The sequence below is a fragment of the Suncus etruscus genome, chromosome 8, assembly GCF_024139225.1.
Source record: "Suncus etruscus isolate mSunEtr1 chromosome 8, mSunEtr1.pri.cur, whole genome shotgun sequence".
In the NCBI taxonomy this organism is placed as follows: domain Eukaryota; kingdom Metazoa; phylum Chordata; class Mammalia; order Eulipotyphla; family Soricidae; genus Suncus; species Suncus etruscus.
The window spans coordinates 33,044,860-33,071,435 of record NC_064855.1 but is presented as its reverse complement, the minus strand read 5'-3'; the positions used below and the strand labels follow the sequence as shown (position 1 = coordinate 33,071,435).

Here is a 26,576-nt window from a genome sequence, read left to right as displayed (position 1 = left end):
TCGGCACCAGGGTCCGGCAGTTCTGGGAACTCGCAGTTGTAAAACACCTGGACAGCGTGGCTGCCCTGCTCCGATTGCCGCCGCTGCCTACCCTCATCCTCATCTCCATTCTGGTTGGAGGCTCCTTTACAGCTGTGGGGACAGCAGAGGGGCGGGAATGAGACACAGGAAGGAGGAACAGGGTGGAATGGGCATTAGATGGGGGTGTACAACCCTAGGTACAACCTAGGGAGGCAGATAGATAAACACAGTGGTAGGGAGCTTGCCTTGCATTTGGCCATCTGGGTTCCATACCTGGTATCCTATATAGTTCCCTGAGGCCACCTCAGAAATGATCCCTGAGCACAGAGTCAGGAGTAAACCCTGAGCACTTCTGGGTGTGGACCCCCAAACCCCAAACAGAAAACCAAAGGGTCTGGAGAGATAGGACAGCAGGTAGGGCATTTGTCTTGCAAACCCAGGTTTGATACCCAGCATCCCATACATAACCCTAGCACTGTCAGGAGTAACTCCTGAGCAGAGAGCCAGGAGTAACCCCTGAGCATTGCAGGGTGTGACCCAAAAACAAACTAATAAAAAATATAATAGTATTTCTTTAGAATCTATTATAATAAGTTTCTGTGCGAGTCCCATTCAGTGCTTAGCTAACTGGGCTGGTGATGTTCCATGTGATGCCCCCAGCATACAAAGAAGTTTCTAATGTGCACCTGGCAGTGCTCAGGGGCCTTCAGGGCTGCCTCTGGTGGGCTTAGAAGGGCAAGTAGTTCCCCAGGATTGAACTGAGGTCAGCTTCATGCAAGGCAAGTTCTTCCCCAAAGCTCTCTCTTGGCCTCAGAGTTATGCTTTTTTTAGTTTTGTTCGAGCAGCCAAACCTGGTGTTGTTCAGTGACTATTTATGGTGGAGCTCAGATATCACCCCCTGAAGATCAGGGGACCAGGAGCAACCTTGTGCTGGCTCTAAGCAAGGCAAGCATTGTACCCACTTGCCTATCTCTCCAGTCTTGCAGTTGATTTGTTTTTTGGGTCACACCTGGCAGTGATCAAGACTTATTCCTGGCTCCAGGCTCAGGGATCACTCTTGGTAGGCTCAAGGGACCATATGAGTTTCCAAGGATAGAACCTAGGTCAACTGCATGCAAGGCAAGCATCTTCCCCACTATACTATCTCTTCAACCACGTGGTTTTATTTTTTGGGGGGCTCTGGCACCCAGTGATACCCAGGACTTACTCCTGATTTTGCATTCAGGAATCACTCCTTGAGGTGCTTGGGGACCATATAGGATGCTGAGGGTCGAATCTGGGTCAGCTATATACAAGGAAAACACCCTCCCTTCTGTACTATCTTTCCCACCCAATGTGACTGTATCTTAGTGCCATAGGACAAAAGTTTGTTCCAGGTCATGTGGTGTTTGTAAGGGTTAAGGTCTGGGTTGAGAACTTGGGGCATGGCCAGTCACCCCTCATTTCTTAGTACCTCTCACTGCTCAGGAAAGAGGAGGGAGAACAGAGGTATACAGTGCTGGGCCATGGCCTGGGCCAGGCTGGGGAACCCCATACCTGAGCCCACTTTCTTGTCTGTGTCGGCTCTCCAATTGCTCAAACTCCTCCGAGGCTAGCACCATGCCGCTGTCTGTCTGGTTGTCCTGTGTGGAGCAAGTGTATCAAGGCTGGAGGCCCCATTGGGGTCCGTCCTGGCAGAGTGTGTGTGTGTGTGTGTGTGTGTGTGTGTGTGTGTGTGTGTGTGTGTGTGTGTAGAGGGGAGAGGTATCAGCTTCCTCCAGAGTGTGTGTGTGTGTTTGTGTGTGTGTATAGAGGTGAGAGGTATCAGCTTCCCCCAGAGTGGCTGGTTCCTGCTCAGTTAACACACATAATTTCCAGCAGAGCCTGAGAAGGCCCCTTCTCAGGTACGGAGAAACTGAGATTGGGGATGGAGAACTTGGCTGTGTTTAGGAGGCAGCACTGGTGGCGCCCAGCAAGATGGTGGAACATGGTCACAGTGGATGCTGAGGACAGAGCAGGAGCAGCAGGGAAAGAGGAGACTCAGTGATGGTTGGGTGTTGGGCCCTGGTGCTGTGAGCTGCTGCCTAGTCAGCATGTACATGTGTGCATGTGCTATGTGTGCATGCCTATGGTACAAGTGTACCTGTGCAAGGCATGTGCATTAGTCCATGCATCCATGTGTGGGAGTATCTCTATACATATTTGTACACATGTCTGTGTGAGAGAATGCAGACACACATTCACAGTATACATGAATGCCTGCCTGTATGAGTTTGGCACGTGATCTGCTTGTATTTGTAGTCCTTGTGATGTGTGTGCACATGTAGGTTTGACACACATCTGTGTACTGTGTGCATATTTGTATATTTATAACATGCATGTATACACCATATGTGTCTTGCAGTGGCGCCTAAATGGACAGCTTGAAGGGACCCCCTAGATCTTCACAGGTCCTCATCTCCATGATTCGACTCTGTCTAGGGTTCCCAGAACTGTCCCTATTGCAGCCTCTTCACCTCAGAGCTCACTGACCAGACTCAGCTGCAGGAGGCTGGACCTGGAAGGTTCCAGAAGCCTTGGGATGAATTTCCAGAAGCAGAAACTCTGGCTTGGGCGTGCTGTCGGCAGCGGAAACAAACATGGGGCCCTGGAACCCAGACCTCGTTGCTTCCTGGAGACCACCCTACCCTTCTCCTAGGCTTTGAGACCACCCCAAGACAGACCCTCTTGGGGGCAGATTCAGTGAAGTCCCCATGAGGCAGGAGTGATCTTTTCCCTTGGGTATAAGCTGGTGTGTGAAGAGGACTGACGGGAGGGCAGGGCCCTGGGAGAGGCAAGGACTCAGGAGAAACCTCCTGAGAAGCGATCAGCTCCAGGGGTTGAGGCACCACGAGAAATGAAGCTTCTAGGAACTTGGTTCCCCCACTGCTGGCTTCTGTGTGTTCCCAAGATCTGGGACGAACAAGACCCAACCCTCCCTTACCGCCAAAGCTTTGTAGGTGGTCGGGGTCATGGGAAATTCTTCAAATGTTTTCATCCTGGTTGGCTCTTGGGTCTGAGGACCCCGCAACAGGCACCCAGGGAAGGACACACAATTGTAGTATCTGTGGGGCAGGTGAGAGCGAGGAAAACCCTAAGCAACCCTGACACTGCTCAAACCTCCTCCACTCCCCCAACTCCCTTAAGTTCCTAGGAAGAGGGGAGCCCAGGACTGGCGAAGGCTGGTCTGGGGCCCCTCCCAGGGATCACTCTGGGAAAGTCACCAAGTTTGGTGCTCATGGATACACACATACACACATGTGAACTAGCATTTGTACATATGCAAGCACACAGTGTGCATACACCAAGGCATGTAAGTGCATTTTGTGGGAGGCAGGGTTTCAGGAGTAGAGGCTGGAACCTCTAGTGTGGAAAAACCTCTCAGTGTAAACTACCACTGACAGGAGCCACCTGAGCTGGGATCTGAGAAGTGAGCTGAGTCCCTTGTTTTGTGTCTGGTCCCTGGGGGCTGCCCTGCACCTGGGTAGCCTTTGGGACTCCCTTCTATTGCCTCACTGGCCCATTCAATTTCCTTTCCTCTGACTATGCTCAGAACAGTTCCAAACAAAACTAAGCAGACTCAAGACCATGTAGGAAAAACCTCCTCCCCATCTGACCCTCCATAGCCCCAGCATCACCCCAGTCCACTGCTGCATATTACCACTGGGACTTGTGTTTTGGGGTTCTACCCCAGTGGTTCTCTCAGGGCTTACTTCTGATTCTGTTCTTGGGGATGATGCTTGGCTCTACTCGGGGTTCACTCCTGGTTCTGCACTTGGGGATGAACTACTGGTTCTGTGCTTAAGGATGACTTTTGGTTCTGTGTTCAGGGATCACTCCTGGCTCTGTGCTTGGGGCTCACTTCTGGTTCTGTGTTCAAGGATGACTCCTGGCTCTGCTCAGGGCTCATTCCTGATTCTATGGTTGGGGCTGGGCTGACTTCTGCTCTGCTCAAGGATCACTCCTGATTCTGCACATGGGAATGAGTCCTGGCTCTGTGCTCAGGAATCGCTCAGCAGGACTCAGGGGCTGCTATTTGGTGCTGCAGACAGTGCTCTGCCTTCATCATGTCCCTTCTCTGGCTCTCCTTTGCCCTCTGAGCTGAAGTGTGGTACATCTAGCCCGCCGCCACTTTGCTTTTCCTCTCTGAGGAGGGTCAAATCTCTCCTTCCTGGTCCCTCCTGGGGTGGAGTGGGATGTGGGGCACCAGCTGACCTGGCAGCCAGGCTGTGTCGGTGCTGGCTGGGGGAGCTGTAGCTGTGATCAGCCTGGGCCACGTGCAGGGCTGTGGTAGATGCCTGCAGGAAGTTGTCACTGTCATCTTCATAGTCCAGGCTCTGAGAGCCACTTGGGGCCGAGAGCTCGTTATCCTGGGAGGAAGCACAGAGGTGGCCCGTGAACTTCCATCTGGCCTCGGAGCTCCCTCAGGTCTGTGAGCCCCCTTTTGGCTCTGGAGTCCTCATTTTGCCTGGGAGGCGCCATTTGGCCTGAGATCCCCATTCAACCTGTGAATACCCTTCCATCCCCTCATCTGGCCTGTGAGCTCCCATCTTCCCACTAAAGCGGGCATGGGAGTTCTCCAGGTGTCAGGGGAAGGGGCTTCAGGAGATTTCAGGGTAACCCCCTACTGCCCAGAACCCCCACTCTCTTGGAAGGGGGCAGAAAACTGGCTCCCTAGTGTTTACCCCTGGTCCTGGCCACTGTGAGACTGAGCTCCCATCCCTGGAGACCCCAAGAGGGAGGGACATGGTGTTAAGGATGGCTGAATGTGGGGTGCAGAGAAAGAAAAAAGAAGCCTTTTGGGGCCTTCACATGGGTAGAAATTGGTGGGGGTCACCAAAGGGACCTCACCTGCTGGTCCTTGCCCTGAAGCAGGTCCCCCAAGATGTCCACAAGCTCGGAGAAGGATGGTCTGTGCTTGGGGTCCCCTGACCAGCAACTGAGCATGAGGTGACGTCTGGGGGGAGAGGAGGTAGGAGCTGGGGTAGTGAGGGGGGCACTTATGCCTCTACAGATGTCCATCCCTTGGGGGTACATGCATGAGGGGGTGTAGGGCAGAACCCCAGCTCATGCCTCCTGCACCCCTCAAGTGTGCCTGCCTGCCTCTCCAGTCCCTCCCACACCGGGGCACACACATGGCAGGGGTGGCCAGATCTGGGGTCCTCATCCGTGTGCCTTCTTTCAGCCGCTGGCAGAATTCCTCGTTAATCTGCACCCCTGGGTATGGGGAGGCACCTGGGGGCAGAAATCCAGAGTAGGGGTGTGTTAAAGGGTAAAGGAACCTGCTCCTGGTCCCTCCATTCTGGGTCCCTTGCCAGCACTTCCTCCCTTGCTCAAAGACCTCCAGCCCTGAAGAAGAAGATGAGGGGTTAACCACTCGAACTGGCTCCTGAACCCCATAACCCTAACCACAGAAAGATTGTGAGGAGCTGGAGTAGTACAGCAGGGAGGGCATTTGCCTTGAATGTGGTTGAGCCAGGTTAGATCCCTGGCATTCTATGAAGCCCTCCCACCACCCCTACCTCTAAGCACCACCATCAGTCATTGCTGAGTTGTGGCCAAAAAAAAAAAAAAATGGTGGGGGTTCACTGACCTCTTTAAGCCTGTGTCTGTCACAAACACATCTCTCAACAGATGGGGTTCTCTCCCCTGCCCAAGTTCTGTAGCTCTGCCTCCTTCCAGAGCCCCTCACAATTACAGGCCTCTCCCTTTGTCCCAGGTGATGAGCCACAGAGTTAGGATGCTCCTTTAATCTCCCTACCCCCTACAACAATTCCCCCTTGAGGTTTTACTCCCTGCACCCACCTGCTGACTCAGGGGCTGCATATGCCACCATTCCCACCCTCCAATATGGGGGTCCCTCTGGTAGCTCCACCACCCCCAAAAGCCCAAAGGACCTCTGTGGTCCTAAGCCAGAGCCTCACCACCAACTGCTCTTGTCATTCATTCCAATTTTTTTCATTTCACCTGGCCACAGACTTGCCTGCTCCCTCCTTGAGATTTTTGTCTAGATCCTGGGGGTTCCCATAAACAGGTACCCAGTTCCAGGCAGGGATAGGAGGCATGGGGTTCCCCTTGCCCTGATAGTGAGCTGCCATGTCTCCTTGGTGGATACGTTAGTATTCAGGCAGGAGCACACCTACTCATGCCAGAAATGATAGGGACTGAAGTCTGCTGACTCCACACTCACCCAGGGAGAAGATCTCCCAGAGCAGCACCCCAAAGGACCACACATCACTCTGCGTGGTATAAACCTTGTCAAAGATGCTCTCAGGTGCCATCCACTTCAGGGGAAGCCGGGCCTGGGGGTCAGGGGGAAGAGAGGGGACTTCATGAGAGGGGGCCAAGGGAGCAGGACCTCAAATTTCCCTGAACCCGTACCCCAAGAAAGGCTTTGGGGGCTAGAGCAATATCTAGAACTAGAGCAGGAAGAGCACTTGCCTTGCAAGAGGCAAATCAGGGTTCAATTCCCTACATCCTGTATTGTTCCCTCAGCCTCACCAGTGGGATCCCTGAGCACAGAACCAGATGATAACCCTGAGCACATCAGGGTATGGCCCCCAAACTAGTAACAACAACAAAATAGGCCGGGCGGTGGCGCTGGAGGTAAGGTGCCTGCCTTGCCTGCGCTAGCCTAGGACGGACCGCAGTTCGATCCCCCGGCGTCCCATATGATCCCCCAAGAAGCCAGGAGCAACTTCTGAGCGCATAGCCAGGAGTAACCCCTGAGCGTCACAGGGTGTGGCCCAAAAACCAAAAAAAAAAAAAAAAAACACAACAACAAAATAAACAAAAATCAAGAAATATCTGTAGATTCAGCATTGCCTTCTGCTCTTGGCACCATCCTTGAACTTCCCTTAGTTCTGTTTTTTTTTTTTTTTTTTGGTGGGGGGCACACAGCTGTGTTCAGGGCTTATGTCTGGCTCTGTGGCCAGGATCTCTCCTAGTGGGGTACAGTGAACCAGTGTCATTTCCTGTTCTATTGTAGCTTTCATATTTGGATCATACTGGCTTACATCATTTGTATAGGAATGCCTTTTCATGCGTCTTCAAAACTAATATGGGGCCAGAGTGATAATACAGCAGGTGGGGTTCTTGCCTTGCATGTGGACCCCTAGGTTCAGTCCCCAGCATACTTAATGGTTTTCTGAATCCCACCAGAAATGATCTCTGAGTGCAGAGTCAAAAGTTACCTCTGAGCACAGATCGGTGTAGCCAAAAACAAATTGTCCCCTTACCTCCACACTAAGTTTCTCGGGACCAGAAAGATAGCAGTATGAGCATAGGGCATTTTCTTTGAACCTTACTACCAGGAGTGATCCTTGAGTATAGGACCAGGAGGAAGCCTTGAGCACTGCTGGATGTGATCCAGACCCTATCCACCAAAAAAAATAGGTGCCTCACCTGGTCCTCTAGCTTCTGGCTTACTCCATGATCATACAGGGGTCCGACAAGGCCCTCCTATTAGGGCCTTCACCCTTATCTGCTTACTTGGTCTCTACACTGGGGGATGCACATGACCTCTGTACAAGATGCACATCTTGCCTCCTGTACCTCATCTTCCTCCTCCCCTGACTGACTCTCTGGCGTGTACTCTCTTGAGCCATTTGAGGGTCCCTCTGCTTCCCTCTATCCCCATGCCCCTTTTAGCCACACTCACACTTCCTTTGCGCACGTAATCAGGATCCTTGTAGATGTCCCTTGCTAGGCCGAAGTCACAGATTTTTACCACATCGCTTTCTGAGAGCAAGATGTTACGGGCAGCCAGGTCCCTGTGGATACACTAGTGGATGGGGAAGAGGTGTGGGAGTGGGTGGGGGCTCTAGGTAAAGGAGAGGGCTCTCCAAAGGGATCACCAGCCAGTCAGGAGATCCAGGAGGAGGAGCTGAGCTCTGGAGGGGGAGGTTCTTTGGGGTGGAGCTCCAGGGAGTGGAGTGGATCTCTGGATAGGGCAGTACTCTAGGGGAAAGGAATGGCCCTGGGTAGGGCCCTGGTTGGGGCATGACTGGGGTGTGTGTGTCGTGGGGGAGGGACATAGTCAAGGTCTGAGAAATACAGAGCTCCTGGGGTGGAACCAGGCTCTGGAAGGGGCAGAACTTCAGAGAGGTGGAACCTATTTTGGGGTAAGGAGAAGCTCTAGGGGGGGCACAACAAAGCTCTGGGTAGGGTGGAGTTAGACTCCACTTTTTTAGAAGAGACACATGTCAATCCCAAATTGTGGTGGAATGAGCTAGTAGTGGCAACCTTTGCCTCTACAACTTAGTCATCTTACCTTTCGGGAAGCTAGAAACTCCATTCCTCGGGCAACTTGAAAGCTATAACTGAGGAGATCCTCCATGGTTAGGGGGCGGAACCACAGGTCTTGAGCTGTACAGAAAGGGTCAGTTTAGGATGGGCTCCACGTCCCAATCCTCACGTCCTTCCCAGACCCTCCAAGAAGGCTTAGGTAACCAAACCAGGCTGCAGCACTTTGGGTTGGAACCACATTTTTTTGAGTGGGGGTGTCACACCTGGTGATGCTCAGGGTTACTCCTGGCTCTAGACATAGGAATAGGCAGTGCTCGGGAACTATATCAGATGTCGGGGATTGAACCTGGGTTGGCTGCATACAAGGCAAGTGCCTTACTGGCAAAAATATCACTCCAGTCCTGGGTTGGGCAACTGAGCCCTCAGTGGCATTGACTTAGCAGCATGTGGACGTCCTCCTCCTATCTCTGTGCCCCTTAGCCTTCTTTCTTTTATTTTTTATTTATTTATTTTTTGGTTTTTGGGCCACACCCGGCGGTGCTCAGGGGTTACTCCTGGCTGTCTGCTCAGAAATAGCTCCTGGCAGGCACGGGGGACCATATGGGACACTGGGATTCGAACCAACCACTTTAGGTCCTGGATCGGCTGCTTGCAAGGCAAACACCGCTGTGCTATCTCTCCGGGCCCTTCTTTTATTTTTAACTTTATTTACTTATCGATTGATTGCTTTTTGGGCCACACCCAGCTGCGCTCAGAGGCCACTCCTGGCTCTGTACTCAAAAATTGCTCCTGGCAGGCTGGGGGCCCATTAGGGATGCCAGGAATTGACTGGGTCCCTCCTGGCTGGGCCGCATGCAAGGCAAACATCCTACCACTGTGCTATCTCTCCAGCCCCTCCCCTTTGCCTTCTCAAGCACTCATTCCTCCAGAGAAATGGCTATGGCTGCATCTCAGAATGGTGGCACCTGCTCTTTCAGCATGATGGCATCCTTGATTCTTGTCTGTGAGCAAACTTTTCTTCCTGAGGGGAGGGATCACACCTGGTGCCTCACTTCATAATTCAAGGGTTACTCCTGGTTCTGTACTCAGGAATTATTCCTGGAGGTGCTTGGGGGACTATATGGAATGCCGGGGATCAAACCTGGAGTGGGGCTGTAGGCAAGAGTCCTACTTGCCATACTATCCCTTTGGCTTCACAAAGTTCTTCCCCTGGATGCTTAAAGCTCAGCGGTCTTGGAAAGCTGTCCCTCCCAGGCATCATAGTTTGCCCCAGCAAGGACCCTCTAGCACGCCAGGGTCCTTTCTTCCCTTTTCTCAGGTACTGTCTCTGAGCAAGACAAACCAGGAGCTCTCTTACCTTCATGCTCGGAAGGGGGTCGCCCCATCCCGCCTTTGCCCATCAGAAGCCTGGCCAAGAGGGCCCTGTCGCTGCTTGGCGGCCTCCTCCGATCAGCCTTAGCGCCCTCCACCATTGTGCGAATACGCCTCTGCTGCTCTGGTGACTTCTCCTGCGGGGACACAATAAAGCGAGTTGCTGGCTCTGAGCCACTTTCTGAACCCACAAACATTAATCTCCCTCAAGTCGGACCACCTTGGCCGGGCTCCAGGGCCCTGACGCGGGTGCCCACCTACCGCGTAAGGGTTGAAGGCCTCCCGCTTGGCGCGCAGGAAGTTGGACAGGTTGCCATACTTGCAGAACTCCACGATCACCATGAGCGGCCCTGTGGGGCGAGGAAGGAGCGGTCCGTAAGGCGACTGACAGGCCGACAGCAAGTGTCTGGCTTCATTCCAACGCGCCTGGAGACTCCCCGCAGCCTCGCCCTATAGCGCCCGGCGCTCGAGTCCTCACCGTTGGGCTTGGTGCAAGCGCCCAGCAGGTTGACCACGTTGAGGTGGTTCCCGATGTGGATGAGGATCTTGAGCTCCGACATCAGGGCGCGGTGCTCGCTGGCGGTGGCACCCTCTGGCGAGGGGACACGGCGGTGGCGCTGGACGTGGGGGTGCCGGGCCACTTCGCCTGCGCCCCAGTCCCTCCGCATCCCTCCTCTGGCCCCTCCCGGCCATAGGCTTCAGAGTTGCGCGCTGCCGGGCCTCCATCCTTCCCTCCCTCCCTCTGGCCCGTCAAGACTTCCCCCAAACGGAGTCTGGGGGTGTGATCCCGGCCCATCCTGTCGTCTCACCTGCCGCCCCCCAGCTGCCCTTGGACGCCTGCCCATACCTTTCAGCATTTTCACCGCCACCGTGTCGCAGCTGCCGCCCTTGTGGATGCCAAACGCGGACGCCTCCACCACCTTCCCGAAAGCCCCGTGGCCGAGGACTCTGCCTGTGCGGGACGAGCGAGGGTCCAGGGCCCAGGTGAGATGGAGCAGGGCGGGCACATGGGGCAGCCGGGCAGAAGGGCCAGGAAGGAAAGGCCAGCGGAGGGGGAAAGCCCGTAGGGCCACAAGCCCTCCCCGCTGCCAAACAGGAAAAGCAGGGGCGCGGGAAGAGAGGGAAGGAGAGGCCGCAGGAAAGGCTGCATCCTCTCCAGCAGGTGTGCAAGGCAGGGCCCGCCCTGCTCGACTGGGCAGGAAGTGACCTCGGAGGGCCTGGGAACAGGGTCTGGCTGGCTGGCTGGCTGGGAGGGAGGCACGCACGCCAGATGTTGGCTCGGGCCAGGTGGAGGCGGCAGGCGCCGGGCTGCTGGCACGCGTTCTGAGCAGGAAGCGATTTCCGGCCCACCCAGCTGCGGACCCCTGGGCCAGTGGCTAGGGATGGGATGGACTCACCCAGGTGCAGCCGCTCACGAGGGAACTCCCACTGGCTGGCATCGTAAGACAGATACTCGCACTGCTCCTCCAAAGGCACCTCTCCAGGGTCCATGATGATGGACAGGTAACCTGTCTTGATGTCTGCGTGAGCTGGCTGGGGATGGATGGAGGAGGATGGGGAGACCACAAAGTTTTGGGTGGCCAGAATGGGCACGAGAGAGCGGCTTGCCATTGAAAGGGACTTACAGACAAGAGCTGGGTTGGGGAGATAGCTTCAAGGTCTACTAAAAGGGGCAGGAGAGATACAGTACAGCAGGCAGGGCTCTTGCCTTGCACTTGCTGACCTGTATTCAAACCCTGGCACACTCACAGAGTTACCCAGGCCCTCCACTTGTGATTCCTGAGTGCAGAGCTAGGTGTTAAGACCTGAACACCTCAGGTCCAAAGCCAATAAAATCACATTAAAATATAACAATGCGGGCCCGGAGAGATAGCACAGCGGCGTTTGCCTTGCAAGCAGCCGATCCAGGACCTAAGGTGGTTGGTTCAAATCCCGGTGTCCCATATGGTCCCCCGTGCCTGCCAGGAGCTGTTTCTGAGCAGACAGCCAGGAGTAACCCCTGAGCACCGCCGGGTGTGGCCCCAAAACCAAATATATATATATAACAATGCAGGTTTTGCACACCAAAGGCTGGGATTCTCTCTCTGGCACTGCACATGGTCCCTAGCAATGTGCCAGGTGTGGCTCCAAAACCACTCCCAGGAGAATGAAGTGTGTGGGTGCGAGAAATTTAGGATACAAAGTGTGTACGTATTTGGGTAGCAGGGGGCCTGTTCCTTATGGGAGGGCCAGGGCGGGATGATTTGGCCAGAGAGACTGCAGAGAGGCTTGCTCACCCGCCGCATATTACAGATGATGAGAAGAAGGAGGACCCAGAAAAAGACTGCGATGACCCCAGTTCCCACGAGGATCACGATCTCGGTGCTGACTTTCTCCTCAGAGCCTGAGTGGGCAGAAAAGTGGGAGGGATGTCCATGAAATCGAGTGCACAAGAGAAGAGGGGCTTGACTTAGCTGGATCCTCTTAGAGGCGGGTTCCTTAGTCTTTCAGGGGCTTCTCTGGGGGTAGGATTTCTCTAAACTTCTACGGGTGGGGTTTCAGACACCTAAAGAAAACTAAAGGGCTCTAGGGGTGGGATTTCTCTAGAATTCTAGGGGAGGGACTTCTGGGGGGGTGAGGTTTCTCTAGGCTTGTAGGAGAGGGCTTTCTACCCGGGGACGCCTGGAGGTGGTCACTAGGCAGTGGAGGGCAGGGCAGGGCAGACCTTCGACAGCCAGCGTAGCCGAGGAGTTGACGCAGCCCTTGGGGTTACACACACTGCATAGGTAGCGGCCTGCGTCCTCTTCGCGCACACGCTGGATGCTCAGCTTCTGGTTGGAGTCAGCCAGGTCGATTCCTACAGGGATGCGGCCATAGTGTGAGGCGGACTTGCTCTTTGAACTCCACCTTGGCGGGTTGCCATTCCATTCTCTACAAGCCCCTTACCAGACTCTTCCTCCAGCAGCCTCTCATCCTTGTACCACACGATGTTGGGCACATGCGCCCCAGCTACTGGGCACCGCATCTCCAGGGAGTCACTCACATTGACCAGGAGATCTGTCAGGTTCTGTGTGAGCCTGGGGGCTTCCAGTGCTGTGGTGCAGGGGGAGAGGCTTCAGTGGAGCTGCACATAATCAGCTGCATGCCCGACCCTCACAATTTCCCCAACACACCCAATGGGGCTCCTTGCCATGGGAGGAGCAACTCCGAGGTTGGCTCCAGAACTGAGTTCTGTTCTTGCACCAACTTTTGCTGGGCCCCCCACCACCTCCTCCTCTGCCTCCTGCCCTCCCTCACCCTGCACCGACAGGTACTTCTTGTGGCAGTGCTTGTCGTGGCTGCGCCGGTCACGCACTTCGCACACGTAGTCGCCTTCGTGCTCCGGCGCCACATGGGGGATAGTAAGGGTGAGGGTGGCATGGCGCACGCTGGCCGTCGCCTCCTCCAGGCTGGCGGCCAGTGGCGTGGCAAAGAGATGCACATTCTTGCAATCCAGCAGCGGCGGGTTGCCCGGCGGGGCGGTGGCATCGTCCTCATTGTGGTGCAGTGTGGACAAATTGAGGCGGTACCAGCGGAGGTCTTCGTATGTGTAGCTGTCGGCCTGGCAACTCAGGCGCACGGACTGACCTTCCAGGGGATCATCAGACGGCTCTGATTTGATGCTGAAGCCGTCAGGGATGGCTAGGAAGAAAGGAGGGGGTCGTAGACCAGTTTCTTTGAGCCCTGCACCGCACGCATCAGTTCTATAGCTCGGCCCAAGGCATGGATGGGTCTGGGGGATACACCCCAAGGTGGGTTAGCTTGTTAAAATCAATCTCCTGGAGAGGATTCCGCCTCCTGCCCACACTGAATTCCTTACAACAGTTAATATGGCAAAACTCCCACCCTCCAACTTTCATTTCACTGCTCCATCCTCTACGTTCTTTCTCTACCAGGTCCTAGTTCCAGACCTATTTCCTTTTAGTCCTTGTGGTCTAAACTCTTTCTGGTGCTTGCAGCTTCTCCCTGCCCCTCAAGTGTGCTCCTTGGAGTCCAATGTCCCTCTCAGTTAATTTCCCTTTGAGGTTCTTATTTAATTAATTTATTTTTAGCCATACCCTGTAGTTATCAGTTATCTGACTCTGCACTCAAGTACTACTCAGCAATATCCTATGGGTGCTGGGGGTCAAACCCAGATCCAACATATGCAAGGCAAATATCCTACCTGCTGTACTATCTATCTGGCCTACTTTGTGGTTTTCTTTTTTCTTTTTCTTTTCTTTTTTTTTTTTTTTAGTTTTTGGGTCACACCCAGCAGCGCTCAGGGGTTACTCCTGGCTCTACATTCAGAAATTGCTCCTGGCAGGCATGGGGGACCATATGGGATGCCAGGATTTGAACCAATGACCTTCTGCATGAAAGGCAAACACCTTACCTCCATGCTATCTCTCCAGCCCCTACTTTGTGGTTTTCTAGCTGCTCTGTGGTTAGCAATGTTGATAAAGGGCAAACTAGAGACGTGACAGAAATGATTAAGATCATTCTCCTGGGTGGTCTACAGCACTCCCTGGAAATGCATTCTTGCCCCCGGGACTCCCCTCACCAGAACTCACTGGTCACGTAGAAGTAGATGAGTCGTTCATCCTGGCCCACTTTGTTGGAGACCACACACTTGTACATGGCTGAAACATTGGCATCTTGAACAACCAGCTTGCTGACCGTCTAGAGAGAAGGCAAATGAAGGGGTTCACTTTCTGCCCTGTCTCCCCTCATTTCTTAGGGACCACTGTGGCCTCCTAGAGTCCAAGAAGAGAAACAGATCTAATTAGTTCTGGTGTGGAAGCCATGAGACCAGGTAGGAAAGGCAAGAGCAGGTGAAGGTCTTGGTGGCAGAGAGCTATGGTTTCCCCAAAAAGTTGTGGGACAGCATTATGGATGGCAGACTTAGTTGAAGCAAGGAGCAGAGGGTGGCATGGAAAATGGACCCTAAGACCTCTCAGACTCTCAGACTGCAGCTGACCATGGTGGGGGATCTTGGTCCCAAAACTCCTTTTCTCTCTGGGCTGTCTCATGTCCATCTGGGGGCAGATTGGAGGTATGTTTTGGCAAGGGTAAGAAGTTGGGGAGTAGGGAAAATGGGATGGGACACCCCTTAGCCCTGCCTAGAGCATCTTAAAACCCTGCACCCTCACCCCAAGCTGGGCACTTCCTGGCGAGACCTGGAACAGGAAGAGGCACTGAAGGTGTGGAGGAAAACAGGAAGTGACTGGAGGAAGTGGAGGCTTTTGTTTGCTCCACTTCCTCCTCCTCTTTGGGGCTCCTTGAGGAGACTCAATCCCCAGCCAGGCCCTGATCACTCAGGGGCCTCTGGTGGAGACTTGGCAGACCTCTGTGGCTTTAAAGATGTTGGCTGGTGCTAGAGAGATCTCACAATAAGTAGGGCATTTGCCTACACACGGCCAACCCAGGTTCAATCCTCAGCATCCCATAGGGCACCTATGAGCCTATTGGGAGTAATATCTGAGCTCAGAGCCAGGAGTAACTCCTGAGTACTGCTAGGTGTAGCCTCAAAACAAACAAAATCAAAGAAGTTGACTGAGACCCATGACCAAGCCACACAGCTAAGAATCTAAAGTCCCACCCCCTCCCCACCTTATCTGCCTCATACCTCTTGGGAAACTGAGGTTCAGAGACATCATAGACAGGTCCCTGTTCTCAGGGGTTGCTTCCTAGACTCCAAGGGCCCTGTGGGCCAGGAGGAACAGTCCAGAAGAGAGACCCTCTTTCCTCCTCTCCTCTTGCCTCCACCCACACCCCCAGGTGCCTACCTTATTCTTCCCTTCCACAAATTCCATCCAGGTGTCCAGACTCTCTATGGGGTTCACAGCATCCTGAGTGGTTACATCCTGCCAATCCTCACATTGGGGTATCCCATCCCGCTGTCTCCTGCTGCTGGAGACATGAAGACAGTGCTTAGTGATAGTGGTGGGGTTTTGGGGATGGGAGCATAGTGATGGGGCCTGGGCTGATGCTCAGATCAGAAGAGGAAAGGCTCCAAGTCTCTACTGTGGTCTCTGATGTGATGATAATGGGAGTTGCTTGTGAGGCTACTTGGCTTGGCAGAGTAGATTCTGGGGCACAGGTGCATGTGCCAGCAAGCTTCAAAAGTTACAAGATCTAGAAGAATTTTTTCTCTTTGTATTTAGTATTTATTCCTTTTTAAAAAACATTTTTTGGGTGGAGGTATTTATTTTTAGCGGTGTCACACTCGACTGTGTGCAGGGAATCCTAGGGAAGCCAGGCACTGAACCTAGGTTTGCTGTATGCAAGGCAAGAATCTTCCTTTTTAAACTATTTTTCCAGCTGTTTTTTTTTTAATTTTGCTTTTTGGGTCATACCAGTTAGACACAAGGTTTACTCCTGGCTTTGCACTCAGGAATCACTCCTAGTAATACTTGGTACCACATGAGGTACCAAGACTTGAACCTGGGCTGGCCACATGCCAGACATCTGACCCTAATCAGCTATATTTTTAGATTTTATTATTATTGCTTTGGGGCCAAATTCAGTGGTACTCAGTGCTTATTCCTGACTCTGAACATAGGAATCAACCTTGGCAGACCCAGGGAAACCATGTGGTACCAGGGATAGATCCATGTGCAAGGCAAATAAGTGTCTTACATATTGCACTATCATGCTGGCTCTATTTATTTATTTTTGGTTTTGGGCCATACCCAGTGATGTTCAGGGGTTACTACTGGCTCTATACTCAAGAATCACCCCTGACAGGCTTGGAGGAATATACGGATGTCAGGGATTGATTCAGATCAGTCTCATGCAAGGCAAGAGCCCTAACTACTGTACTATTGCTCTGTCCCCTACCCTTATTTATTTATTTATTTTTGGGACACATCCAGCTGTGCTCAACGGTTACTCCTGGTTCTACACTCAGAAATCACTCCTGGCAGGCTGAGGAACAATATGGATGCTGGGAATTGAACCCGGATCTGTCCCACGTTGGCTATATGCAAGGCAAATGCCCTACCGCTGTAATTTCTCTCCAGTCCCTTCCTTAATTTTTTTTTTTTGTGGTTTTTGGGTCACACCCGGCGGTGCTCAGGGGTTATTCCTGGCTCCAGGCTCAGAAATTGCTCCTGGCAGGCATGGGGGACCATATGGGACACCGGGATTCGAACCGATGACCTTCTGCATGAAAGGCAAACGCCTTACCTCCATGCTATCTCTCCGGCCCCTCCTTAATTTTTTAAAATAAATGTTTCCTCAGTTTTGGGAGACATCCTGTTTTCCTCCAGACTCTGATCTCAGAGATAGCTTCTGGTGGCACTCAGGTGCTAGAGATCGAATCCAGGTTGGCAAGTGTAAAAGGCAACTAGCTTGTCTGCTGTTCTGTCTCTCTGGCTTCTAAGAGAAGCTCTTTAAAAATACTGGAGGAGTTACGGGGCCAGAGAAATAGCAAGGACATAGGGCATTTGCCTGGCATGCAGAAGGATGGTGGTTCGAATCCCAGCATCCCATATGGTCCCCTGAGTCTGCCAGGAATGATTTCTGAGCATAGAGCCAGCAGTAACCTGAGCACTGCTGGGTGTGACCCTAAAAAAACAAAACAAAAATATATTGGAGGGGTTAGAATGATATTATAGTGGGAAAGGCACTTGGCTTGCATGTAGCCAATCTGTTCAGTCCCTAACATCTGATATCTCCCGAGCTCACCAAGAGTACAGAAACAACCTGAGTACATGCCAGGAGTAAGCCCTTTAGCAAAGCTAGGTGTAGCACCTAAAATTTGAGCAGGGCCAGTAAGAGAGTATAGTGAATATGGCACTTGACTCACATGAGGTTGACTTGGGTTCTATTTCTGGCAACATTTGGTCCACTGAGCCATGCCGGGGGGGATTCCTGAGCAGAAAGCCAGGAAAACCCGAGCACTGCTGGGTATGGTCCAAACACACACACACACACACACACACACACACACACACACACACACACACACACACACACACACACACGGAACCACACATGCTTGGGGACCATACTCCAGCGATCTATATCAAACGAGGATCTCTCACATACAAAACATGCACTCCCCCACTCTCAAGTCCTTATTTACTGACCTTGGAATAACCTGTGGAATAACCTTCTGAACCCATTTTGTTTCTGTTTTTGTTTTATTTGGGTGGGAATGTTCCCACCAGCAGTGTTCAGGGATTATTCTTGGCTCTGTGCTCAGTAATCAGTCATTGAAGGGCTGAGGAGACACTATGAGATGCCAGGCATCAAAACCGGGTATCCTCTGCCCACCTAAGTAATCTCCTTCTTCCAAAATAAATGGCAAATGGGAGGGTCACTGTCCTATCAACCATCATTGAGTCCTCTAGTACTTTGGAGTCAGCTGCCCTGCTCACCCAGGGAGCCCTGCCCCAAGAGCCTAATCTGGAAACTCCCCTTTTTTTTTGCGGTTTATATATATATGTATATATACGTATATATATAATATAAATTATCTCTTCAGATGCTTCTTCAACACTATCACCAGCTGCATGGAGAGGAGCGAGGCTCAACAATCAGAAGCCTCTACTTGGAGCCATGCCCTTGAGCAAGCCTCATTTCCTCTCTGAATCTCAGCTTCCTCCTCTAAAAGGGGCTTTGTGGAGAATGCTATCTCTCTGGCCTCATACTATCCATACTATCTCTCCATACTATCTCTCCGGCCTCAGGCTACTCATATTTTTAATTTTTCTCTCATGTTTGACATTTTAGTTTCTCAGAATTTATATATATATATGCTTAGATATTTTGAATATTGGAGTTTAGAAGAGTATTGACTTAGTTTAATTTCTGCTAAAACTGTAATTTAATTTAAAAATGCCATTTCTGATGTTTTTCATTGTTTCAAATTTCATCAACTTGGGCTCATAGTTCCTTCAGATTAATATTTTTCCTTTTCTATTCAAATTTAATTTTCACTTTTTTTTTTTACTTTTATTCTTAGAGGTTCCTTCTATGCAGGTCTATATCAAGCATATATTTTTCTCAGTTTCTGTTTATTATAAAATGACCTGAAACTCATTATTGGATATTTTTCATTCTCAATACCCTTGAGGACATTACGCTACCCTGTCTTCAGCCTGAGATGTCCACTCGTAATCTCATAGTGAAAGTAAGATCATTTCATCTTTAGAGTTGATTTTTGATCTCATTATACAGATTTCTTGTAATTCATTTTAAATGTTCACAGTATTTTCCATAGTTTGTGAACTACTGTTATTTCATAAGTTCTGGGAAATGAGGGTGGGGAATGCTACAGTAGGGATGACGCTTGCCTTGCACATGGCCGGATTTGATCCCTGGCACCCTGGAGGGTAGGCCAAGCACCGTCAGGAGTGTCTCCTGAGTGCAGAGCAGGAGAGTAAGTAATGGACACTGCTGGATATGGCCCCAAACCAAAATAAATAAATAAAAGGAGTTGTTGTGAGCAAGAAGCCAACAGGAGGGGGTCTCTGAGACAAATCTGGGGTCCCTTAGTGAGAGGGGAACTGTCCAGATGATGCAGTTAAGTGGCATGGGGGTGTCCTGTCCGTCCTGAGACTCAGAGGCTATGAGATGATCCAGAGAAAGGAGACCTTAAAATACGGTTGTTAGGGAGAGAGGCAGGGAGAGGTGCCTGGGGTTAGGGTAGAGGCTGGGAAGAAGTGGGCGTGCAGAGCTGGAGGGGGACAGGCTGGGCCCCACTCACAGTCTACGCTGGCTGAAGAGCTTGCAGGGTGTCCACGGACGCCAGTGCCACTGGACATTGAGGGGGGCAGGCACCCCGTAGGCTGTGCAGGTGAGGGCCTGCCGACTATGGCGGGAGTAGATGCTTGGTGAGGAGGCCTCCTTTTCGTGGATGTGAGGGGATACTGGGGAAACAGGAATATAGCTGGTCAGTGCCCCTCCTATGCTAAATCACTGGCAAAGTAAACAGCAATTGGATTTGGACCCTTCCCCATTTATCCACTGTCACTGATCCCCTAGTGCAGGGGCCTCAAACTCACGGCTCTCGGGCCGTTTGCGGCCCTCCGTACAACATTTTGTGGCCCACGGCCGGCCTTCAAATATCGCAGTATTCTCGATTATTCGCTTACCGAATATTTGCAATAAAAAATCGCATTAGTAAGAAAAAAATCACATTAAACATTTGCATACCCCGAACGGAACTGCTCGGGGTATGCGAATGTTTAATGCGATTTTTTTCTTTTTCTTGTGTGTGTGTGTGTGTGTGTGTGTGTGTGTGTGTGTGTGTGTGTGTGGTTTTTGGGTCACACCCGGCAGTGCTCAGGGGTTATTCCTGGCTCCAGGCTCAGAAATTGCTACTGGCAGGCAGGGGGACCATATGGGACGCCGGGATTCGAACCAATGACCTCCTGCATGAAAGGCAAACGCCTTACCTCCATGCTATCTCTCTGGCCCCGAGATTTTTTTTCTTACTAATGCGATTTTTATTGCGATTATTCAGTAAGCGAATAATACTTTGTGCCTAGTGCAAACGTCATTTCTGCTGCTCCTGCCCGCTGTCCCTTTTTTTTTTTTTTTGGGTGAAATCCCTTATGCGGCCCTGCCTTACCCCGACTTTGCCTCCTGCAGTCCCCAGGTAAATTGAATTTGAGACCCTTGCCCTAGTGCCTTGAAGAAGCTAGATCCGCCTCTGGGAAGGCCTGCTCGATTCCCTCCCCCCCCACCAAACACCTACCAGTCTTTGGCAACCTCGCCCAACCCTTGAAGCAGAGCCTCAGCCAAGAGCTTCGTCCCACTCCACCAACCCCTGGGAGCCCCCATCCCACCTCCTGGAGCCCGGCTGCATTCAAATCCTGAAGCCCCACTTACCCTGGGAGCTCCGTCCCAACCAGACTCTGAAGACCACCTTGCCCTTACCGTTGACCACCAGCTCCAGGCTGATGTTGCGGCGCAGGCCTGCTGCTGTGTTCCATAGGGCCAGGGTGTAAGTGCCTGCACTGGCCTCTGTCACATCCTTGAGCACCAGCGTGTGTGGGCTGTGGCGTCCAGAGACGGCCTTTTTGTCTTTGAACCTGAAGGGGATAAGGTGCAGGGAGATGGAAGCTAGGTGCAGTGGCTACAGCTCTCCTGGTTTTGCCATGCAGCTTTCCAGTGGTGGGTGGGGAGGACACAGTCCTTAGGGACCAGTCTAGGTGAAATGTCAGGTACTGTGGTTTGGGGAGTAGAGAAAGGAGCCCAGCTCTGGCTCTACCTACTGAATTCACTGTACCTGGATGCCCCCAATACCTGAAAATCTCCCTAATACAAGGAGTTCCTCCCCAGGCTAATAATACCTGGAGGTCTTTCCCCCATAAAGCCGGTGGAGGTCCCTCATGCTAATATTTTAAGGTTCCCCTATTCTACTATCCACTACTTGGTGGGTTCCTGCCCTACTTCCAGGTGGGTGTTATTGGGTGGGTTCGGCTTTCTCTCCTGGGCTTTGGGGGGAGGTATCACAAAGGTCTGAACACTTGGTCTCATAGGAAATGGGACTGTACCCCAGTCCCACAGGAACTAGGACCCCGGCCTGGAGCTGTGTTGAGGGTCTCCGTCCTGGTCAACCTTCCCCCAGCAGATGTTCCCCCAGATGTTTTGGGAGCATCTTTGTGTTTGGAGACCCTGGTGGGGAGGATCAGGTTCTCTGGAAGTCTGTGGGCACAGAGGGTGAGGCGGGCAGGTACCATTGAAACTCAGGTGCCGGGTATGCAGCCAGCTTCACGGACAGTTTCACCAGCTCATCTCCCGCCGTGGCCTCCAGGATGGGGCCCTTGAGCCATTCGACGCTGATAAAGGGCTTTTCTGCCAGACAGGAGACATCCAGGTAAAATTGGGGGAAGGGGTGCCCCAGCTTTCAGGTGAGAAGCAGGCTAGACTTTTCGGGGGGCAGAGGACAGCCCGATACCCTGCGACCCCCACCTACCATGCACGATGACCTGGGTGCTGTCTCGGAAGTGCTGCATGCCATTGCTTGCCTCGCACACATAGGGGCCCAGGTCGAGCTGGCTGACGTTGTGCACCGTCAGAATGCTGGACAGCTCCGTGTGAGTCTGTTGTGAGCGCCTCTCGGGCACCCAAGAGCCCCTCTCGGCCTGGCAAAGTGAGGGAGTACAGGGCGGTGCTTCCGCCTGTGGCCATACCCTGGGGTCTAGGTAGGGTTGGGGTGAGGCTTCTGACAAATGGTCACGCCCCAGCACCGCCCAACAGAAGCAAGTCCAAGACCTGTTTCCCCTTGCAGGATGTTTTTCTGTCTGGAGGAGCAAACCCTCTTTAGACTATGCTCCTACACCCTCTAATCTTGTGGAACAGGGACCAGTGCATGGATCTGGGGTGCGGCAGGATGGGACAGCTGGGGGCAATTTTAGACAGTGACAGTGATGGTTCCCAGCAGGGGACCCAGGGGATAGGGCAGGCCAGATCCCTGGCTAGGGTCTGCCAACCTCACCTGCTTGCCTGGATAGTCCCACTCGAAAGTTACCCCCGAGTTAAACTCTGCCCAGACAGTGCAGTTCAGAACCAGCTTCTCCCCGACAAGCAGCTCCATCGACTTCTTGGGGAACAGCTGGATGTCATAGAGCTCGTTGCCTGGTGACACATGCACAGTGACCCTGTGCCCTGTACAGGCCTGGAAGCCTGGGGCGGTCATGGCACCCCATGCGGCCATGGCACCCACTGCAGCAACTTAAGCCCCAATAGCAGGAAAAATGGGGGAGAAGGGTGTGGCCCCCATCTTGCATTGGGCAGCACTTACCTGTGATGTGCACCAGGAAGGGGTTGGACAGGAAAGCGCGGTCACCAATGGTGGTCTCACACTGCAGATAGAGGGCATCACGCAGCAGTGCAGTGGGCACCCGCATGCCCCGCCTGTCGTCCCACACCACCTCCTGTCCATCGGGCTGCAGCACTGAGCTTTGCTGCAAAGACCATGAGTGACCGTCAGGGGCGAGATGGGGTCCGTGGAGCAGAGAGGGTCAGGGAAGATTGAGGAGGGTGGGAGGGTGTGGCTATACCGAGCGCAGCGTAATGTTGAGGCCGGGGACAGATACCAGGCAGGGCACCCACATCCAGTCCTTCCTGTTGACCAGGAGCGTATTGGGCTTGTTGATGAAAGGCTGCTCTGGATCTGAAAAGACGGGGCCAAGCAGTGGGGCTTATTAATAATGTTTGGTTAGGGTGAATTTCGGCGGTGCTCAGGGCTTAAACCTGGCTTAAAGCTCAGGGATCACTCCTGGCAAGTTTGGGGAATCTTACAGGGTACCTGGGATTGAAACCGAGTTGGCAGTGTGCAAGGCAAATGCCCTTACTGCTATCCCTCCAGTTTGTGGGGTTTAGGACACTTCTTTTTTTTTCATTTCGTTTTGTTTTTGGGTCATACACGGCATCACTCAGGGGTTACTCCTGGCCCTACGCTAAGAAATTGCTCCTGGCAGGCTCTGGGGACCATATGGGATGCCAGGATTCGAACCACCGTCCTTCTGCATGTAAGGCAAACGCCCCACCTCCATGCTATGTCTCTGGCCCCAGGTTTAGGACACTTCTGCACCAGCTGTACTTCCAGGCCAAACCCACTGAATCCCAGGAAATGCTTCCTAATATTAGGACACGCCCAGGCCACACCTCCCACACCTAGCCCATAGCCCCTCCCCAGACACCAGGCCAAACCTCCAGCCTCAAAGCCCTCAGACCAGTCCATTTCTCCACATCCCCACCAGGCCTCTAGGCACTAAGACACGCCTTCAGTCCAGGCTACACCTCTGGGTCTCAGGACACACCCCAGCCCATTGGTTTCTCTTCCAGATCAGCCCTCTGACCTCGCACGAAAACATAGATGCCTGCAGCAGTGGTGCCCTCAATGCGAGCCTTGATGTACTTGTAATAACACAGGTAAGCGCCCGTGTCGTTGGCATGAGCCTCCCGCAGCAGCAGCAGCTTGCAGTAGGGTCTGGCATCTGTCCCAGAGCAGTCCTGTACAGCTTCTGAGTTCTCAGCCTCCTTTTCCCCCTGGGCGGGCACCTTCTGAGCTCCAGGCCAGGCCCACTCCAGGGGGTGTTGACCCCTGGCAGAGACAGAGCGTGAGGAGGTGGGAGGACAGCCTTTTGGGAGGACCCCCTGATGCTCTGCAGTCCCTGATCGCCCACCCCATTTGGCTCCTCAGATAAAATCTGGGCTTTGTTTTTTACTGTGTCTGCAGAAAGAATAGAAAAGCTTGGGATGGTGATAGGGGTATGGGGGTGCAATGATGAATTGGGGGTTGCCTAATCTATAGTCCCCGAGACCTCTCTGCCAGTGTTCAGGCTTCCCTAGGCCTGCACCACTGGCTGGGTGGGGACTACATACCTGCAGAAGATGGACAGGCTGTCCTTGGAGTCGATGACAAATGTGTCCTCTGTGATGTTCAGGGTTGGGGGTGTCATGGAATAGCCGCTGGCCAGGCCTAGAGGGAGTGCAGGATTAGTGGGATCTGTCTCAGCAGTGCCTGTAACCCAGCAATAGGGCACTGTTGAATCCACTGTGGGCCTCGGGTTCCATACGTGCTCAGCGTGTTCACCCCAAATCAGTGGGTAAGACCACAGTCTCCTGCACAGGGGGAGGCCCAGGGTGCTTCTCCAGGTGGGGACCCCCTTCCTCCTGAATTCCAATCCATGCAGAGCTCCCCCAACACAACCCAAACCAATGACACCAGACTCCCCTGAAATACTGTGTGGATTGTGCCCTCTTCCTGTCCCATGGGGCACTTCCCACATGCCTCTGGCTCCTTTAGTCTCACCTGTCTCCCTGTGTTCCCCTCCCACCTACCCTCCTCATGGCCCATACATTTCCACGGGGCTCACCCCAGACATCCCGCTCTGCCTCCCCTTCTCTTTGAGGGTCCCCAGAACCCCTGTCGGCAATCCGATCAATATCCTCAAAAGTGAAATTTGGAATGTCTGTGTGTGTCTGCATGTGCAGGCATGTGCCTATGTGAATCCATGTATACAGTATGTGCACTGTGTATCCTTCCATGTTAATGTGTGCACAGATACATATCTGTATGGATGCACTGCATAAGGCATGACCATGGGAACATACATATGCATTTACACACAAGTGTATCCTGTGGACACGCACCACAATGTATGTGTGTCTGTATATAAACACAGCATACGCATACAAATGCATGCATGAGTATTTGTGATATATGTACATGTATTGCAGTGCCTTGTATGTATGAGTGCAGCACATGTAAACACTGCATCTTTATGTGTGTGCTCATATGTGCATGCATGCTTTACATGAAAGTGCCTGCTAACTTTCTGTTTTGTGGGTTTGGGAGAGTCACATCTGGCCTGCCCAGGGCTACTCCTGTCTCTGTGCTTGGGGGTGGCACCCGAGCTACCCTGCAGTACAATGACATCTAAGCCTCCTGTACACAGAGGTTGCGCTCCTGCCCTTGGCGCTGTTGCCTGCGTGCTCCATGCATGTATGTCATATCAGGGCCTGGAGGGATGAACACAGGCAGGCCCCAGAGCAGGGCTAGCCAGGGGTCTGTGGCAGATGCATCCTGCCAGGCCTGCTCTGAGACAACAGGAAGAAAAGAAAGCATGGCCAGTGCCCAGAGCTGCGTCCTGTCACTCCCAGGCTCTAGGCATAGCCTGTGACTTCTTTTATACCAGAAGGAGCAAAGAAAGCCCTAGGACCCTTTCCCATAACATCACATTGGGGTCACTCTGAGAGGTGATATTGGGAGGCCATCCTTGTCCCAAGAGGGTCAGTTTGACTTCACCTGGACCAGAGAACACTCAGCCAGTAGGTACCATGGGGGATCAGTTACAAGTCATTGGGGCAAAGAGACAGGACAGCGAGTAGTGTGTGTGTTTTGCTCATAGTCAACCTGGGTTCAATCCCCAGCACCTTAAAGGGTCCTTCAGGCCCTGTCAGGTGTGATCGCTGGATACAGAGCCAGGAATCAGCCCTGAGCACCACTGGGTGTGGCCCCAAAGCCCTTGAGACCTCCCCAAACCAAACAAAGACCACAGCTCCCAGTTTTTGCTAAGTTACTATTATATATGTGGGGAAACAGCTCATCAGGACTGCCCAGGTCCCTCCAAAGTCATCCTCCGACCTTGCTACTTCCTCCATTCTCCCTGAGGCTTCTGGGGGGGCCCTGCAGAGGTTTAGGCTCCCCGTATCATGCTTGGGGAGTTTAAAAGCTGCAAAGGATTTTGAGGTTACCTGGAAACAGGGCCTGAAAAGAGGAAATGGATTTTGCAAGCAGGAGAGGGTCTGAATCCATCTGACCTCTGGGCTGCAGGTTCTATGGTAATTTTGAATGACATATATTCAGGGGATCTAAGAGCCTCATGACACATCAGTTAGGGTCATATTGGAAGTCAGAGGACAGGTATTGCAGTCAAGCCATCTGCTTCCTGCCCAGGTACCTCACAGGAAGGTTGATATTGTCCCTTATCTGCTCACTGGGGGTCTATAACTTGTTATCCTGACTATCAAGCTATGACAGGTGTCAGCCCTTCTTTGGGGGTGCTCCAGGATAAATCTGTATACCAGGCATCTCCCTTTGCCCTTGACCCTTCTCTCTAGTTTCACTCTTCTTGATACCTCTCCAAGAGGCATCACCATCTACTCTAAAGATCAAGCTTGGCAGGGCCAGGAATCCTTGTCATGGCCCATCTTTATTTTTTATTTTATTTGGGGACCAAGGAGAGATGTACAGCAAAGTCTGAGGGTCAGATTAAAGAATGGCAGGATGGATGATGAATGGCAAGATGATTAGGTGGATGAATGGGTGAGCATATAGACAAATGGGGGGTAGTCAGAGGGTGGATTGGTGGATGAATGGCCCAGGAGAAGTTAGTGAGAAAATAGATGCATGGCAGGGAGGATAGTGGATGAACAGATGAATATATAGATGG

The 26,576-nt window shown here is 52.5% G+C and overlaps 2 protein-coding genes across 2 annotated transcripts in view; one reads left to right on the top strand and one right to left on the bottom strand.

Annotated features, from left to right (window-relative positions):
• Positions 1 to 26,576, top strand: part of SQSTM1 (sequestosome 1) — a 479,040-nt gene that overhangs the window by 341,629 nt on the left and 110,835 nt on the right. The gene's annotated exons all lie outside the window — the stretch shown is intronic.
• FLT4 (fms related receptor tyrosine kinase 4) overlaps positions 1 to 26,576 on the bottom strand; it is a 36,686-nt gene that overhangs the window by 294 nt on the left and 9,816 nt on the right. The window contains exons 2-30 of the mRNA XM_049778341.1: positions 24,004 to 24,100; positions 23,478 to 23,722; positions 22,677 to 22,789; positions 22,418 to 22,580; positions 22,112 to 22,251; positions 21,590 to 21,758; positions 21,351 to 21,468; positions 20,548 to 20,702; positions 19,373 to 19,535; positions 15,444 to 15,567; positions 14,229 to 14,337; positions 12,934 to 13,317; positions 12,583 to 12,729; positions 12,362 to 12,493; positions 11,934 to 12,040; positions 11,055 to 11,190; positions 10,505 to 10,609; positions 10,136 to 10,249; positions 9,919 to 10,007; positions 9,644 to 9,794; positions 8,312 to 8,406; positions 7,700 to 7,822; positions 6,230 to 6,341; positions 5,175 to 5,274; positions 4,891 to 4,996; positions 4,255 to 4,409; positions 2,984 to 3,104; positions 1,558 to 1,643; positions 1 to 132 (exon numbers count right to left, since the gene is read on the bottom strand). The exon at positions 1 to 132 is cut by the window's left edge and continues 294 nt beyond it. Of these exons, the coding sequence (XP_049634298.1) occupies positions 1 to 132; positions 1,558 to 1,643; positions 2,984 to 3,104; positions 4,255 to 4,409; positions 4,891 to 4,996; positions 5,175 to 5,274; positions 6,230 to 6,341; positions 7,700 to 7,822; positions 8,312 to 8,406; positions 9,644 to 9,794; positions 9,919 to 10,007; positions 10,136 to 10,249; positions 10,505 to 10,609; positions 11,055 to 11,190; positions 11,934 to 12,040; positions 12,362 to 12,493; positions 12,583 to 12,729; positions 12,934 to 13,317; positions 14,229 to 14,337; positions 15,444 to 15,567; positions 19,373 to 19,535; positions 20,548 to 20,702; positions 21,351 to 21,468; positions 21,590 to 21,758; positions 22,112 to 22,251; positions 22,418 to 22,580; positions 22,677 to 22,789; positions 23,478 to 23,722; positions 24,004 to 24,080 (3,971 nt within the window). The 5' untranslated portion in view covers positions 24,081 to 24,100. The remainder of the gene's footprint in view (positions 133 to 1,557; positions 1,644 to 2,983; positions 3,105 to 4,254; positions 4,410 to 4,890; positions 4,997 to 5,174; positions 5,275 to 6,229; positions 6,342 to 7,699; positions 7,823 to 8,311; positions 8,407 to 9,643; positions 9,795 to 9,918; positions 10,008 to 10,135; positions 10,250 to 10,504; positions 10,610 to 11,054; positions 11,191 to 11,933; positions 12,041 to 12,361; positions 12,494 to 12,582; positions 12,730 to 12,933; positions 13,318 to 14,228; positions 14,338 to 15,443; positions 15,568 to 19,372; positions 19,536 to 20,547; positions 20,703 to 21,350; positions 21,469 to 21,589; positions 21,759 to 22,111; positions 22,252 to 22,417; positions 22,581 to 22,676; positions 22,790 to 23,477; positions 23,723 to 24,003; positions 24,101 to 26,576) is intronic.